The sequence below is a fragment of the Peromyscus maniculatus genome, chromosome 20, assembly GCF_049852395.1.
Source record: "Peromyscus maniculatus bairdii isolate BWxNUB_F1_BW_parent chromosome 20, HU_Pman_BW_mat_3.1, whole genome shotgun sequence".
NCBI lineage: Eukaryota > Metazoa > Chordata > Mammalia > Rodentia > Cricetidae > Peromyscus > Peromyscus maniculatus.
The window spans coordinates 7,887,835-7,900,463 of NC_134871.1; the positions used below are offsets into that span (position 1 = coordinate 7,887,835).

Consider the following 12,629-nt stretch of genomic DNA (forward strand, 5'->3'; position numbering starts at 1 on the left):
AAGAACTTGAGAAGGTCCATAGCAGAAGAATTCTAGGATGTCACCCTGTGCCTTGGGCTACAGGCACTGGCCTAGGAAGAGAACCAAGAATTACAGCACCATCACCTTGCAAATGTACAGCTTAAGATCCAAGCAAGCAGTGTTCAGGGAACTTGGAGATGCAGCCCATTCTGAGTTTTTAAAGAGACACTTCCTGTATGGAATCTGAGAGAGAAAGAGGAAGCATCAAGAAGCCATATGGGCTGGCACAGGGGTCGGGAGAGCTTGGAGCAATGGACAGAAAGGAGATTGAGTTAGATACTTGTCCTAGAAATGAGGATCCCTGTGGAAACTCAGGGTTGGTACTGAAAGCCCCCATCTTCAGACTCCCTAAAGACCCCATGCATTGACTAATAGGACAGGGTGCTCAGACTTAATCAGACTTCATTCTGTGCTCCTGTGACAGTTTTCGTCTGGCTGCTGGCCCAGCCTAGAACCTCTCTCTGCCGTTTCCTTCCTCCCCGGGGTCCGAAAGGAAAGGAGAAACAAGCAAGAACTGAGTAGAGGCCGAGAAGCTTTGGTTTGAGGAAGACGTGGGTCTCCAAACAGCTGACGGAGGACGGAGGGAAGTTAACCACCGAAGAGAATTGAGTGAGAGTACAGAGGCAGAACGCGCGCCCAGCAAAGGTGAGCGTGGGGGCCCACTGGGCATGGAGGGTTGAGGAAAAAAAGGGGTAGGCTGAGGGGTGGATGTAGCGACGCAGGACCTGGTAGGTTTGGTGGAGCCACAGCAAGGTACAACAGAGAACTGAGACACCCGGGTCTGAGCCAGCAGCAGGGCGACGTGGGAGTGTGACGCTGCGGTGGCCGAACAGGTGAGCGGCTGGGGCCCCGGGTCCCCGCCCTTGCCTCCTCCTACCGATTCTCCACCGCATTTGGCGCCTCCGCCGCTCCTCTCAGTTTGGGGTTTTGCAACTGGCAGCTGGCTTTTTTTTTTTCCCTCCTCCCCTGTCGAGGGCTCTCCTTCTTCTTTTAGGTTGCTCCACCCCGCCCAGGATCAGGCGAGGGGGAACCAGTTCAGCAGCTGCCAACTGGCGCCCAGCGCGGCCGCGAACACGGGAAGTGGAGTCCTGAGTGCGCGCTGCGGGGCGTTTGCTTCTCCCGCGCCCCGGCGACCCGCGTCCTCCCACCCGCACCCCTTCTCCACTTTTCCCCCCGTTTGCAATCACATGGCATTTTAAGAATGCTGGAAAGATGGCGGTAGCGGCGGCGGCGGCGGTGGCTGCGCCGGCTGGCGGGGGAGGCGGCCGGGCGCAGCGGAGCGGACTGCTGGAAGTTTTGGTGCGGGATCGTTGGCATAAAGTTCTGGTGAACTTGAGCGAGGACGCCCTGGTGTTGAGCTGCGAGGAGGGCGCTGCAGCGTACAACGGCATAGGGACTGCCACCAATGGCTCGTTCTGCAGGGGCTCCGGGACTGGACACCCGGGCACTGGTGTCACACAACCCCCGGACTCTCCCGCCGGGGTCCGCACAGCCTTCACCGATCTCCCGGAGCAGGTGCCTGAGTCCATCTCAAACCAGAAGAGGGGCGTGAAGGTGCTGAAGCAGGAGCTGGGAGGACTGGGCATTAGCATCAAAGGGGGCAAGGAGAACAAGATGCCCATACTCATCAGTAAGATCTTCAAGGGGCTGGCAGCGGATCAGACCCAAGCCCTGTATGTGGGCGATGCCATCCTGTCCGTGAACGGAGCAGACCTGCGGGACGCCACCCATGATGAGGCAGTGCAAGCACTGAAGCGCGCAGGCAAGGAAGTACTGTTGGAAGGTAAGGGGTTAATGCGGTGCGGGCCTTACCCCGCAGCACGCACCTACTCCTCTGCCCATCTGCACACTCACACTGGGCCACTCGCCCTGCAGGACTCCGTGGTGCCTATATTTTCGCAAATGCAGTGGCAGGCATAGACTTTTGATAACTTTTACCACCTGGGGGCAACTCATCTCCACCCTGGCTCTGACCCAGGGTGCTGTACTAACAGACTAGATTGCCTGGGATTTCTTGGCTTGAATGGGGTGCTTTCGTGCACGGTGTTAGAAGCTTAATACTTACAGGTGCGCCTGGTTTTATTTTATTTTATTTTTTTAAAGCTGCGGACAATCCAAGTGAAATGTAGATTCCTGGGAGGGGAACGGGAAATGGAGAGTAGATGGGATTTGCATCTGCCCACATTGCAAAGCAAGGCCACTGACTCATGGCAGCTCTGGGACTTTTCTACTTCGGCACAGTTTTCACAGCCTGGGCAATCCAGCCGTGAAGATTTGAACGGTAAAGAAGCCAGAGAGAGGTGGCAGTGTTTGAATGCTAACCTCAACCATGCTTCTCCACTTCCCTTCCCTCCGGCTGGAGAGTCCGTGAGGCTGTGCAGTTTTGAGGAGTGCCAAAGGCTGGGAAAGATGTTGCAGATTTAGGCACAAGTTCACTTCCCCAGCAGGGTGTTCAGCCGGTCAGTCCAGATTCCAGGTTCCTCTGGGTGGAGAGCTGGTGAAATGTTTCTTTCTGCTTGTGTCTCCCAGAGTAGTGTGAAATTGACTCTGCATTTGTAAGCAGGATTCCCTGCCCATGAATGTGAAGAACCTTAGAAACTATCTCTGAAGATCTGGTGTCTTCAACCCTATAATCAACCAATGGCCATGGAATAGGAAGTGCCAGTTTTCCTACATGTGGCAATGTAGGGGAAGAAGGAACTCGGCAGTTTCCCTTTCCCCAGATAGGTTTTCTCCTTCTCTGTAGCTCTTTGCACACTTTCACCTGCGCTAACATTGTGGGACCCTTTCATCGATTTTTCTCAGCTTCCTCTTAACTACAGATTGGGTTGTTTGGAGGTCTTTTATTTAGACAGGGGGCTCTCCAGAGCTTGGGTGCCCAATGACATACACGAAGGGTGAGTAAATAAAGGAAATCGGCTGTTGAGACAGTATTCCAACCTACACTTGGTGATCGAATTAAGCCCTTAAATTAAGATGTAATCGGTTCCCTGTTCACTGTGGTGCTGGTGTGTGACACTGGGAAACTCAACTTTCCTTACATGTGACAGCTGATGCAGCTTCATGACCTGGAACACAAAGAGGCTTTTTATTGTTGTTGTTTGTTTGTCTGGAGGATTTGTAATGTCTTCAGATTAAATTGCCCCCCCCCCAGTTCCAGAAAGTAGAAGACTGTTTGGTTTTGGCTTGATGGTTAACATAAGTAAACAGGAAAAAAATTCTTGATCAAGTGTGTGTTGGTTTGGGTGGCAAGGGACAGGTAGGATCCGGTGAGAGTGTAGTTTGGACTGTAAGCTGCTGGGCACCCGCTTAGTTTGTGATCCTTACTGAAAATATGGAGGGAGGAGGTGAGAAAGACAGCTCATATTTTACTTCAGGCACTGCCCCTTACGCCATCCATCCCTTATTCCTGTCTTTGATTTCAGTTTAACGCACAATAACTTAGCAAGAAGGTTCAAAATGACTCTTCCACCAAAAGAGGAGAAAAAAGTGACTCCCTGGAGTTGAAAATAAACTTAGGAAAAGGCGTGTGTGTGTGTGTGTGTGTGTGTGTGTGTGTGTGTGTGTGTGTCTGTCTGTGTGTGTGTGTCTGTCTGTCTGTGAAAGGGTTGTGTACTTCTTAAAGAGAACTGGAAAATACATTCTGTAAAGAACTCTCCAGTGACATTCTAAAGAACAGTGCATCCTGTGTTACAGTCAGAACACCTAGGGGAGACCTGAGGTCTCCTAGGCATTCCTAGCCCAATTCTTCAGTAGTTGGAAGCTAATAAGAGCTGCCCAAGGAAGGAGGTATGACTTCAAACAATGCCCTCTCTTTACCACATCTTCCTTCCTTCCCACCTCATCTAGCTAGACAGAGTTGGAGCCTTGTGACTTGCATATTCTAGGCTAGCATTCTATCACTGAGCTTTACCCTCAGCCCACAAACTCAATGCCTCTTCTCTGAAGCCAAATATTTATTGTCATTCAGGGTGCCCACTGAGGTGGTAGTGGGCCCATACCATCATCCCAAATGGCACAACCCTCTTTTTTGTCATTTGGTGTAAAGCAAAGATTTCCAGGGAAGAGGCTTATTAAAACCACCTCCAAGGCTTTTGAAATTCTCATAACCTAGCAGAGTTTCAGGGTCTTCTTGTGCAAAGTGAGAGTAAGGAAAGTGTCATCTCTTTACTGCATTGGGTGACGCTGTGCAACAAGGAGAATACAGGGCACGCAAGTGCTCTCTCTACAGTTGTGCAGTTTCGATGAAATGCCCCTTCAAGATAGGGGATCTGTCTTATTTTTCTTAATTTGATATTTTTAGGCAAGGAATTATTTTGGCTCTTGATTTCTAATATCTATCTCTATCTCTGTCAATAAATCAATCATACTATCTCTCTGTCTATCTGTCTGTCCACCTGTCTATCTATCTATCTATCTATCTATCTATCTATCTATCTATCTATCTATCTACACCAAAACTCTAATGCCGAGAGAGCATTCCTCCAGAGGCCACAGGCATTAAATATAATCGGAGGAAAGAGACTTACAGTTGCTAACATTCCTGGAGCAGGCCCTGCTCTCATCTGCTTGGCAACTCCATGAGGTCAATACTGTTGTTTTTCACTTTCCTAAAAAAAAAAAAAAAAAAAAAAAAAAAAAAAAAAAAAAAAACTAAAGCAACGACAACATAGCTAGGAGGGATCCAAGTCTATCTGATTTCCAAGGTCAAGTAACCTCTAGGTAAAGCTGATGGCTTGAGCTTCACCAGGGAACCATGCACTTGAACCAGTGGAAGTCACTGGGTTCCTGGCACATTCCCCACCTCTTCCCTGAGCAGGAAACTGCAATTGTGCAGTAAACTCAGATAGGAGAGACAAGAATAAGCATATGGTTTTCTAAATCAAATACACCAAGCATCTCACTATCAAAAGAAAGCTGCTAGGAGAGAACACAACTCTACAAATCAAAGTTGAACACACGGCCAACCAGGAGTGCAAACTCCAATTCTAATTTAAATTGTAAATCAGCCATAGCAAGTAAGCAATGTGTTAACTGAGTACTCATTAGAATTAAGATCAGAAAATTTTCCAATATGAACTTATTTCTCATTTTAAAGAGAGGAAGCAGATACCCCACATGCCACCATGTAATGTGGAGCTCTACATTCCCAAAGGGTATCATTCACGTAGACTACAATGTGACCAAAACCCTGTGTTGTTGGGTAGGACATGCCGGCATAGACATCCTGGGCAGTTCTAGATGCAAGGAATACCTTTATTATTGTTGTTGTTTAATTGGGTTTGGTTATAGTGTGCGTGTATGTGTGGCATGTATGTGTGGCATGTATGTGTGGCATGTATGTGTATATGTGTATAAGCAAGAGTTCAACATCAGTTCTGTTCCTCAGTGACTCTCCACCATAGGTTTTGAGACAGGCTCCAACTCTGAACCTTAACTCACTGATTTTCCAAGACTGACTAACCAGTGAGTTCCAGGGACCCTCATGTCTCTGCCTTCTCACCATGGGAATTATGCAAGTGTCTGCCATCCCCAGCTTTTTACCTTGGTGCTGGGAAACTGAACCTAGAACATCATGCTACCAGGCAAGCAGTTTACCAACTGAACTACCATATTCCCAGCCTTTGTCTTTAGTGTGTTAGTAAAACTTTAAGGAAATGTATCAGCATATTTGTAGCTGAAGCAACAATCAAATTAATTCATCCATAATTTTTTCAAGATAGAGGAGATGAGTTTCTGAAAGTTTTGTGTTAAAGTATGGAGGTAGGGTAGACAGAAAAAAACACTTGTTGCAAAGGTCCCCATGGAACTGGACCAGGCGGGGGGAAAAAACTCAAAGGAAAATGCCAAGGACAATTCTTGACAAAAACTGTGCCCAGAGGCTCCTCTATGAGCTGTGCTTCCAGGAGTGAGTGAAACAGAGCTCACTTGGGAAGTCACTCTGTAATTATCTTCTCTCGTGATGAGAGTAAGGACGGTGGGACAGAAAGGTGTGAGCTACAAATAGGTGGTGGTTTTTCTGGGGGGACTGGAAAAGAATCCAAACTTTAAGAATTTTACTTTGTTAAGTGTGGTGGTTTGAAGAAGAATGACCCCTATAGGGTAATATATTTGAGTGTTTGGTCCCCAGTTGGTGAAACTGTTTGGGGGAAGGATCAGAAGGTGTGGTCTTGTTACAGGAGTTGTATCACTGGGAGCAGGATTTGAGCTTTCACAGCTCCACTTCATTCTCAGATAATTCTCTCTCTGCCTCCTGCTTGTGGATAAGATGTAAGCTCTTAGCTACTGCTCCAGTTCCATGCCTGCCTGCCTTCTGCCTTGCTCATCATGATACTCATAGACTCATCCTCTGAAACTGTAAGCAAGCCTCTGAATAAAATGCTTCCTTTTTGTAAGTTGCCTTAGTCATTGTATGTCTTCACAGCAATTAGCTTGGCTCTTATTTGTGAACACTTCAAGAGTATACTATAGGTCTTTGGATACCATTGCTTTTTGTTTTGTTTTGTTTTCATTGAATCCACTTTGTCAAATCCATAACTCAAGATGGAGAGGCATTTATGGTATCATTCAGGGTCTAGAAAAGTCTTTCACTGTGAAAGACTACCCAGGACATCTGTGATCCTTGGTTTCTATAACTGAACACCAGTCATGTGGCACTTGATTACTAAAATGCCTCTGTGCATTTCTGACTGCAACTGGAAAGGGTCTGCAGTCCTCTTCCTTGAGAATCAGTGTTCTTTAACAGTGCCCATGCCATCTTATCACATACTACTACCCAGCCTTTCTGAAATTCCTTTGCCCATGCAGCAATAGCTAATACACATACGGCAAGATGCCACACACCCTTCTTAGTACTTTATGTGGATTAACTCAGATCCTCACAATAAAGTGATACTATTAATATCCCTGTTTTACAGTTATGTGTCTTGCAGAAGACACACAATGAGTTACTGCTGAATTGCATTCAAGAAAGGCTTTACAGCTTGGGATCTCATAAACAGCCTTAGGAGATAAGCAGATTAGGGATGATTCACCCCCAACTCGTTGATTAGGAGAGTAGAGTTGCAAGAGGTGTGAGGACGTTTTTTAATTAGGTCTTCCACTTTCTTATCTGCTATCTTGTTGCTAATAAGTTACAAGAAACCTTGGCGAATAAAGGAACACAAATTCATAATATTATTACAATTTAAAAAAGTTTTTTTGTTTGTTTGTTTCTGTGTGTATCTTCATGCCACTGCTCATGAATAGAGGTCAGAAGACATCTTGCAGTAGTCTGCTCTCTTCTTCTAACACATGTGTCTCAAGGACTGAATTCAGGTCATTTACCTTGGACTCTGGTACCTTGACCTGCTGAACCATCTTGCTAACACAAGATTATAAAATTTATAATCTTACAGTGTAAAAAAAAAGATGTTTATGTTTATTTTATGTATATGTGTACTGAGCCTGCATGTATGGGTGATTGGTGTGCATGTATGTATGTGTCCCATAATTGTGCCTGGTGTATAGAGAGTCTAGAAGGTGTTGGATCTCCTGGAACACAAGTTATAGACTGTTGTGGGCTGCCACATGGGTGCTAGGAACTAAACAAGTCTCTACAAAAACAGCACACACTCTTCACCCTTTGAGCCATTTCTCTAGTCCCCAGTTTTACCATTTTTTTAAAGTTAGAAATCTGGCATAGGTCTATGTAAGCTAAAACCAGGTATGCCTGCTTGCTTTCCTTCCTGAAGACCCTCAGAGAGAATCTGTCTCTGTGCCTTTCTAGAGACTGCCCATATGTCTTGGCTTTTGATCTCCCCTTTTTCTTAATGCCTCTGATGGCAGGTTGAGTCCTTCTCACATCATTCCCATCACTTTCCTGCCTTCTTCCATTTCAAGGACACTTGTGATCATCTGGTTACACAAAGATGATCCATGAAGACCTCTCTGTTTTAAGGTCAACTGTTAGCAACCTTAGTTCCATCTTCAACCTCCATTCCTCTTTGCCATGGCTGGTGACTTGTTCACGGGCTCTGGAGGAATCTTTGAGGAGGGGCATTATTTTTCTGGTCAAATTAATTGCTGAAGTTGCACTGTGTGAGAATATCCAAATAGTCTTTGGAGACTGTTCTCCACTTTTGTAAATAATCCCTTTCTCCATCACTGCAACAGAGATTTGCATTCATTTGCATATTTATACCCTAACAACTAGTTTACTAGTATCAGACACAGACAACGTAGATTCTTACAAGGAAGAGGAGTTCTGGCTTCGAGCTATGATGAGATGCCATGGTACCTCATGAGAAGATCACCCAGACTATCCTTAGGGAGGCAAATCCTTAAAGGAAAACCCCCAAGGAGCTTGTGTATCAGTTGTAGCTCGAGATGGCTAAGAGTTCAGAGTATGACCTTCAGACCTTAGAGATAGAGAATTAGGGGATTTTAGAGAACTGGGTGGACTTCACACTGGAGTTAAACGTCACACTCAGTTTTGCATTTCAAAAAGAGGACCCAGACACATGCTTCAAGCATGAGGCTGTCATGCCTTTGGAGGACTGAACCAGCTTCCACGGTCAACCCATAAGCACTGACGCTCCACTTCCCACCTTAACTACAGCTAGGAACATTCTCGAAAGCTGAGCCTGGGTCAGAAGAGTAGCTTTGCTCACACTGTGAATTTATGATCAGGTCAACCTTCAAAGGATAGTTAGGCTAATATTAAAAGTCCCTTTGGTTCCCTAGGAAGAGCTAGAGATGCTGGGGAGTGGTGACTTAGCTCAGGTTATCTTGGGAAGTGATGGAGTTTCTAATTTGTTCCTGTGCTCAACCCGGTGCACACTAAACAAGCTCTAGAAATTATGTCCTGGCAGAAGAAAGCTAGAGAGATGTCAGCCTGAGGCCTGATTACAGGGACCTAAAGAAATCGGGATATTGAAGGTTGACTGTGATGTGGCTGGGCTTACAATAACAAACTGGCCCGAATTCCTGTGAAAACCAATATGACACCAGAGTAGTGCCTGGCACACATTAGGCTATTAAAACATGTTTGAGAGAAAATAATGGAAGTGGAGATGGGTAGAAAGGAAGAAGAAGAGAAAATAGAAGAAGAAAAATGGAAAGGGAGGGAAAGGAGAAAATGGAAGACATAGAAAAGAGAGAGGGAGATGGGGGAGGAAGGAGAGAACTAGGGGGTTATAAACCCTTCTTTATGACTCCCTTCACCCACCACTCACACTGCTATGTTACAGTGAATAACACTCTACCTGGCCCCATCCCCAATGAAGGAGTGTCTTTATAGGCCAGAAAGCTCTTACTCAACACAGCCCAATCTCTACAGACAGCTGAAGAACACAGAGTCAGATATGATCTTAAACGTTACAGGGGAAATGTAATTAATCTTTTAATGTTGTATTTATAACCACCTTTCTTCCCCTTCCCTCTGTGTGGGGCCCACAAGTCTGAATATGTAAGAATGCCTTCGACCTGGGGAGATGAAATGTGGCCTGGGTATTTTAACTGCTTCTTTTTTGAGCTTATGTGTCAGCCTGAGGATTCAGACCATATTCCTTTATGAAGCTGACTTGAGCGGCTCTTCTGTCCTTTACTTCTGCAGCAGTGGGTAATGTTCTCCGTGTTCAGCTATGTGTTTTAGCCATCACCCCATGGAGTTCACATTAAAAATAACTCCCTGCACACAGCTCTGTGTTTGTGAAAGGTATCTTGCAGAAGCTTCCAGTGGTCTGCTTAGTGAAGGAAAATTATTCTCCAGCAGCTACTGGCCTACTAAGCATTCTATTTTAAATGATGCATCTCAAAGCAGTTAATGTTAAAGAAAAGCCAGAAGTTCCCTTGCATTTATACCAAGCGTTTTATATACCAAACCTCATTACCCACTTCACTGGCCTTGATCTATAATAGTACTTGCCTTTAGCTCTGGCCTGCAGAGTGAGACCTAAGCGGAAATATATATTACTCACTAGGAAATCAAAGTCCTAACAGACCCATGCAAATGAGCCTCACTCTCAAAATGGGCTAGACAGGATGGAAAAGTTCCAGATTCAGAGGACTTGTAATGGAAAATAAAGTGATGACCCATGCTTAATCTCAATATTTTTTTAAACTACTGCTCATCCTGTGGCTTTAAGAGTCATTGTAGCGTTCTGATAAGTGTGGGAAGATTTGCCGAAAACTTGACTGGTTGCTGAGTGCTGCTGTGCTGAAATCCAGTTGACTTGTATCAGTGTTCAATGGCCTCTTTCTCTCCCTCGGTTTCTTTGTTTTGTTTTATTGAGTTTTGTTTTTTATCTAGTCTGTGGTTTGGAGGTCAGGCCTTAAGTTTACTCTGTCTAGGCTTAAATTCATATCCTACTGCTCTTTGGCTGTGTGAGCTCACTCAAGTTACTTAACAATAAGTCTCAATTTCCCAACCAGTAAAATTTTACTCTTTGGTTTGTCAGGAAGGGTAAAATGAGTCTGTATGGAAAGCAGTTAACCCATTCCCTGGCGCTTAATAAAGAGCAAATGATTGCCAGCTGAGTGTCACATCTGTCACATGTTTATCCAAGTATTATTTTCAGATAGAGTTCAGTAGTCTAAGTTAAAGAGATTAGTTACATACCAGGTAAATTCTGTTGCAAGTATAAGCTCCGAATGACTGATGTAACAGATGCCAAGTGAGAGTTCACACTGTGAAGGGACCCAAGTGGTGACCTCACACAAGCTCATGCAGTTGATGAGTTTTAGTAACTTCATATTCTTCACCAGCCAAGTCCACAGTGCAGGCTGCTGTGGTATTGAATGGGAAACTGTCGGGTCTGCACTGGAATGCTGATTTATAGCGTCATTCAGGAACACATAGAGAGGGGTTTTATAAAGAGAAAGCCAACAGGATTTACCCTACACAGCAAAATTCAGACTTCAAAAATTATAGAAACAGGAATATTTTATTATCAAAAAGAAAGTTTTACTGAAACTTACGATGCATGTAGCTGTTTTATGAAAATTTTATATGAATGTATTTATATAACTGCTGTTAAAACAATGTTTATATTTCTATTTTTATTCTACTAGATAGTATTGTATTTTATGGAATCCAAGAGGCCACCCAATAGAAGATGTATCATGTTTGCACTTCTATAAGAAAAAAAGAGTTGCCTAAGATGAATCATATAGGGTAGCTGGTGGCTTAAAATTTGGACACCAAAGGGCTTTCCTTTTTCTGTTGGGTAAAAAGAAAAAGAAACCCATGCCGTAGAGAGGGATGACAATGAGACTTGCCAATCTCAAATTTGGTGCTTGTAAAAGACTATTGCCTTTGAGGTTTGAAACAACAAATCACTTCTAATACATTCTTTGATTTGAATTTACAATGTCAATGTTGTTGAGTGCTTAGAAAATACTCAGGCAGGTAATGTAACGTGGCCTCAAGTTTTGGGGTGAGAGGCACCCTAGGTGGTTGACACAAGTAGCTGTAAACAGGTTCTGGAAGAACTAAGTTCCCACACAAACACCTAGGGACTGGAAGACACCAGAGATGGATGTTAAGGTACATTCTCAAAGCCAGTGGCAACATGAAAAGGGCCACTGGAAGTTATTGAATATGATGTGTAGTGAAGATACAACAGCATTAAAATAACAAAATTTTATTTACAGTCTTTTATTGAGGTGCAGGTATTTATGCTGTTTTAAATTAATCTTACATTTTTAAGCATTCAGTGTTTATGTTATTTTAAATTAATTTTGTATTTTTAAGCATTCAAAATAATATTTCATTATGTCATTTTCATGTATACCTACTGCTGTATTTTGCTCTCATTTGCTTCACCAAACCATTCTCTCATCCCCCCTCCCCCCCGCCAGTTTCTACCCTCCCCCCAAATAAACTCATCCTGCTTTCATGTCATATGTATGTATGTATGAATGCATCCATGCATTCATGCACCCATGGGTGGGTGCGACAATAGAGTGGGCATATGAGAGGTAATGTGTGACATTTCTCTTTCTGAGTCTCGCTTGTTTTACTTAAAGTGATGAACTCAAGTTACAAGCAGATGGCATTTCATTAATCTTTACCGATTAATAAACATCCATTGTCATATATACTCTATTTTCCTCATCCTTTCACTTGCTGACAGGAGTCTAGGCTGATTTTTATAAAGATGTCACCTTTCTGGTAGAATGGATGAAATTGTATACTGCTTTTCTAAAGCAGAACACTTCAGAAGGGAGACCAGTCTACAGAATTTTTTTTTACATAAATAACACATGTATCTTATAAATCAATAATTTAAAATTACAGGAGAGTAAGTGCTGCCACATCATTTACATAATGACCGAACAAGGTATTAAGAATATCAGAAGCCGAAAGGAACATATCAGAGAAGAGGCGATAGCAAGGCTTCATAAGCAAAGGGAGATAAAACAGCAGTAATTGCTTGGCTCTTCAGTGCCGTGCATTTCAAACACTGCCATCTGAAGCGTTCTTTCATCTGCGATGGAAATCCAGGTTAATGATTTTTCTCTTTTGTTCGCAGTATTCTTATACTTCCTTTCTGTTCTCTGCTTTGTTTTTAGAAAACTTCTAAATTAAAACAATTCATGCTTATAGCATCCCTTTGTCTATATTT

At 43.9% G+C, this 12,629-nt stretch overlaps 1 protein-coding gene across 1 annotated transcript in view; it reads left to right on the forward strand.

Annotated features, from left to right (window-relative positions):
* Positions 1 to 510: 510 nt before the first annotated feature.
* The window catches only part of Sntb1 (syntrophin beta 1), a 255,315-nt gene continuing 243,196 nt past the window's right edge, over positions 511 to 12,629 (forward strand). The window contains exons 1-2 of the mRNA XM_042265484.2: positions 511 to 666; positions 1,016 to 1,804. Of these exons, the coding sequence (XP_042121418.1) occupies positions 1,234 to 1,804 (571 nt within the window). The 5' untranslated portion in view covers positions 511 to 666; positions 1,016 to 1,233. The remainder of the gene's footprint in view (positions 667 to 1,015; positions 1,805 to 12,629) is intronic.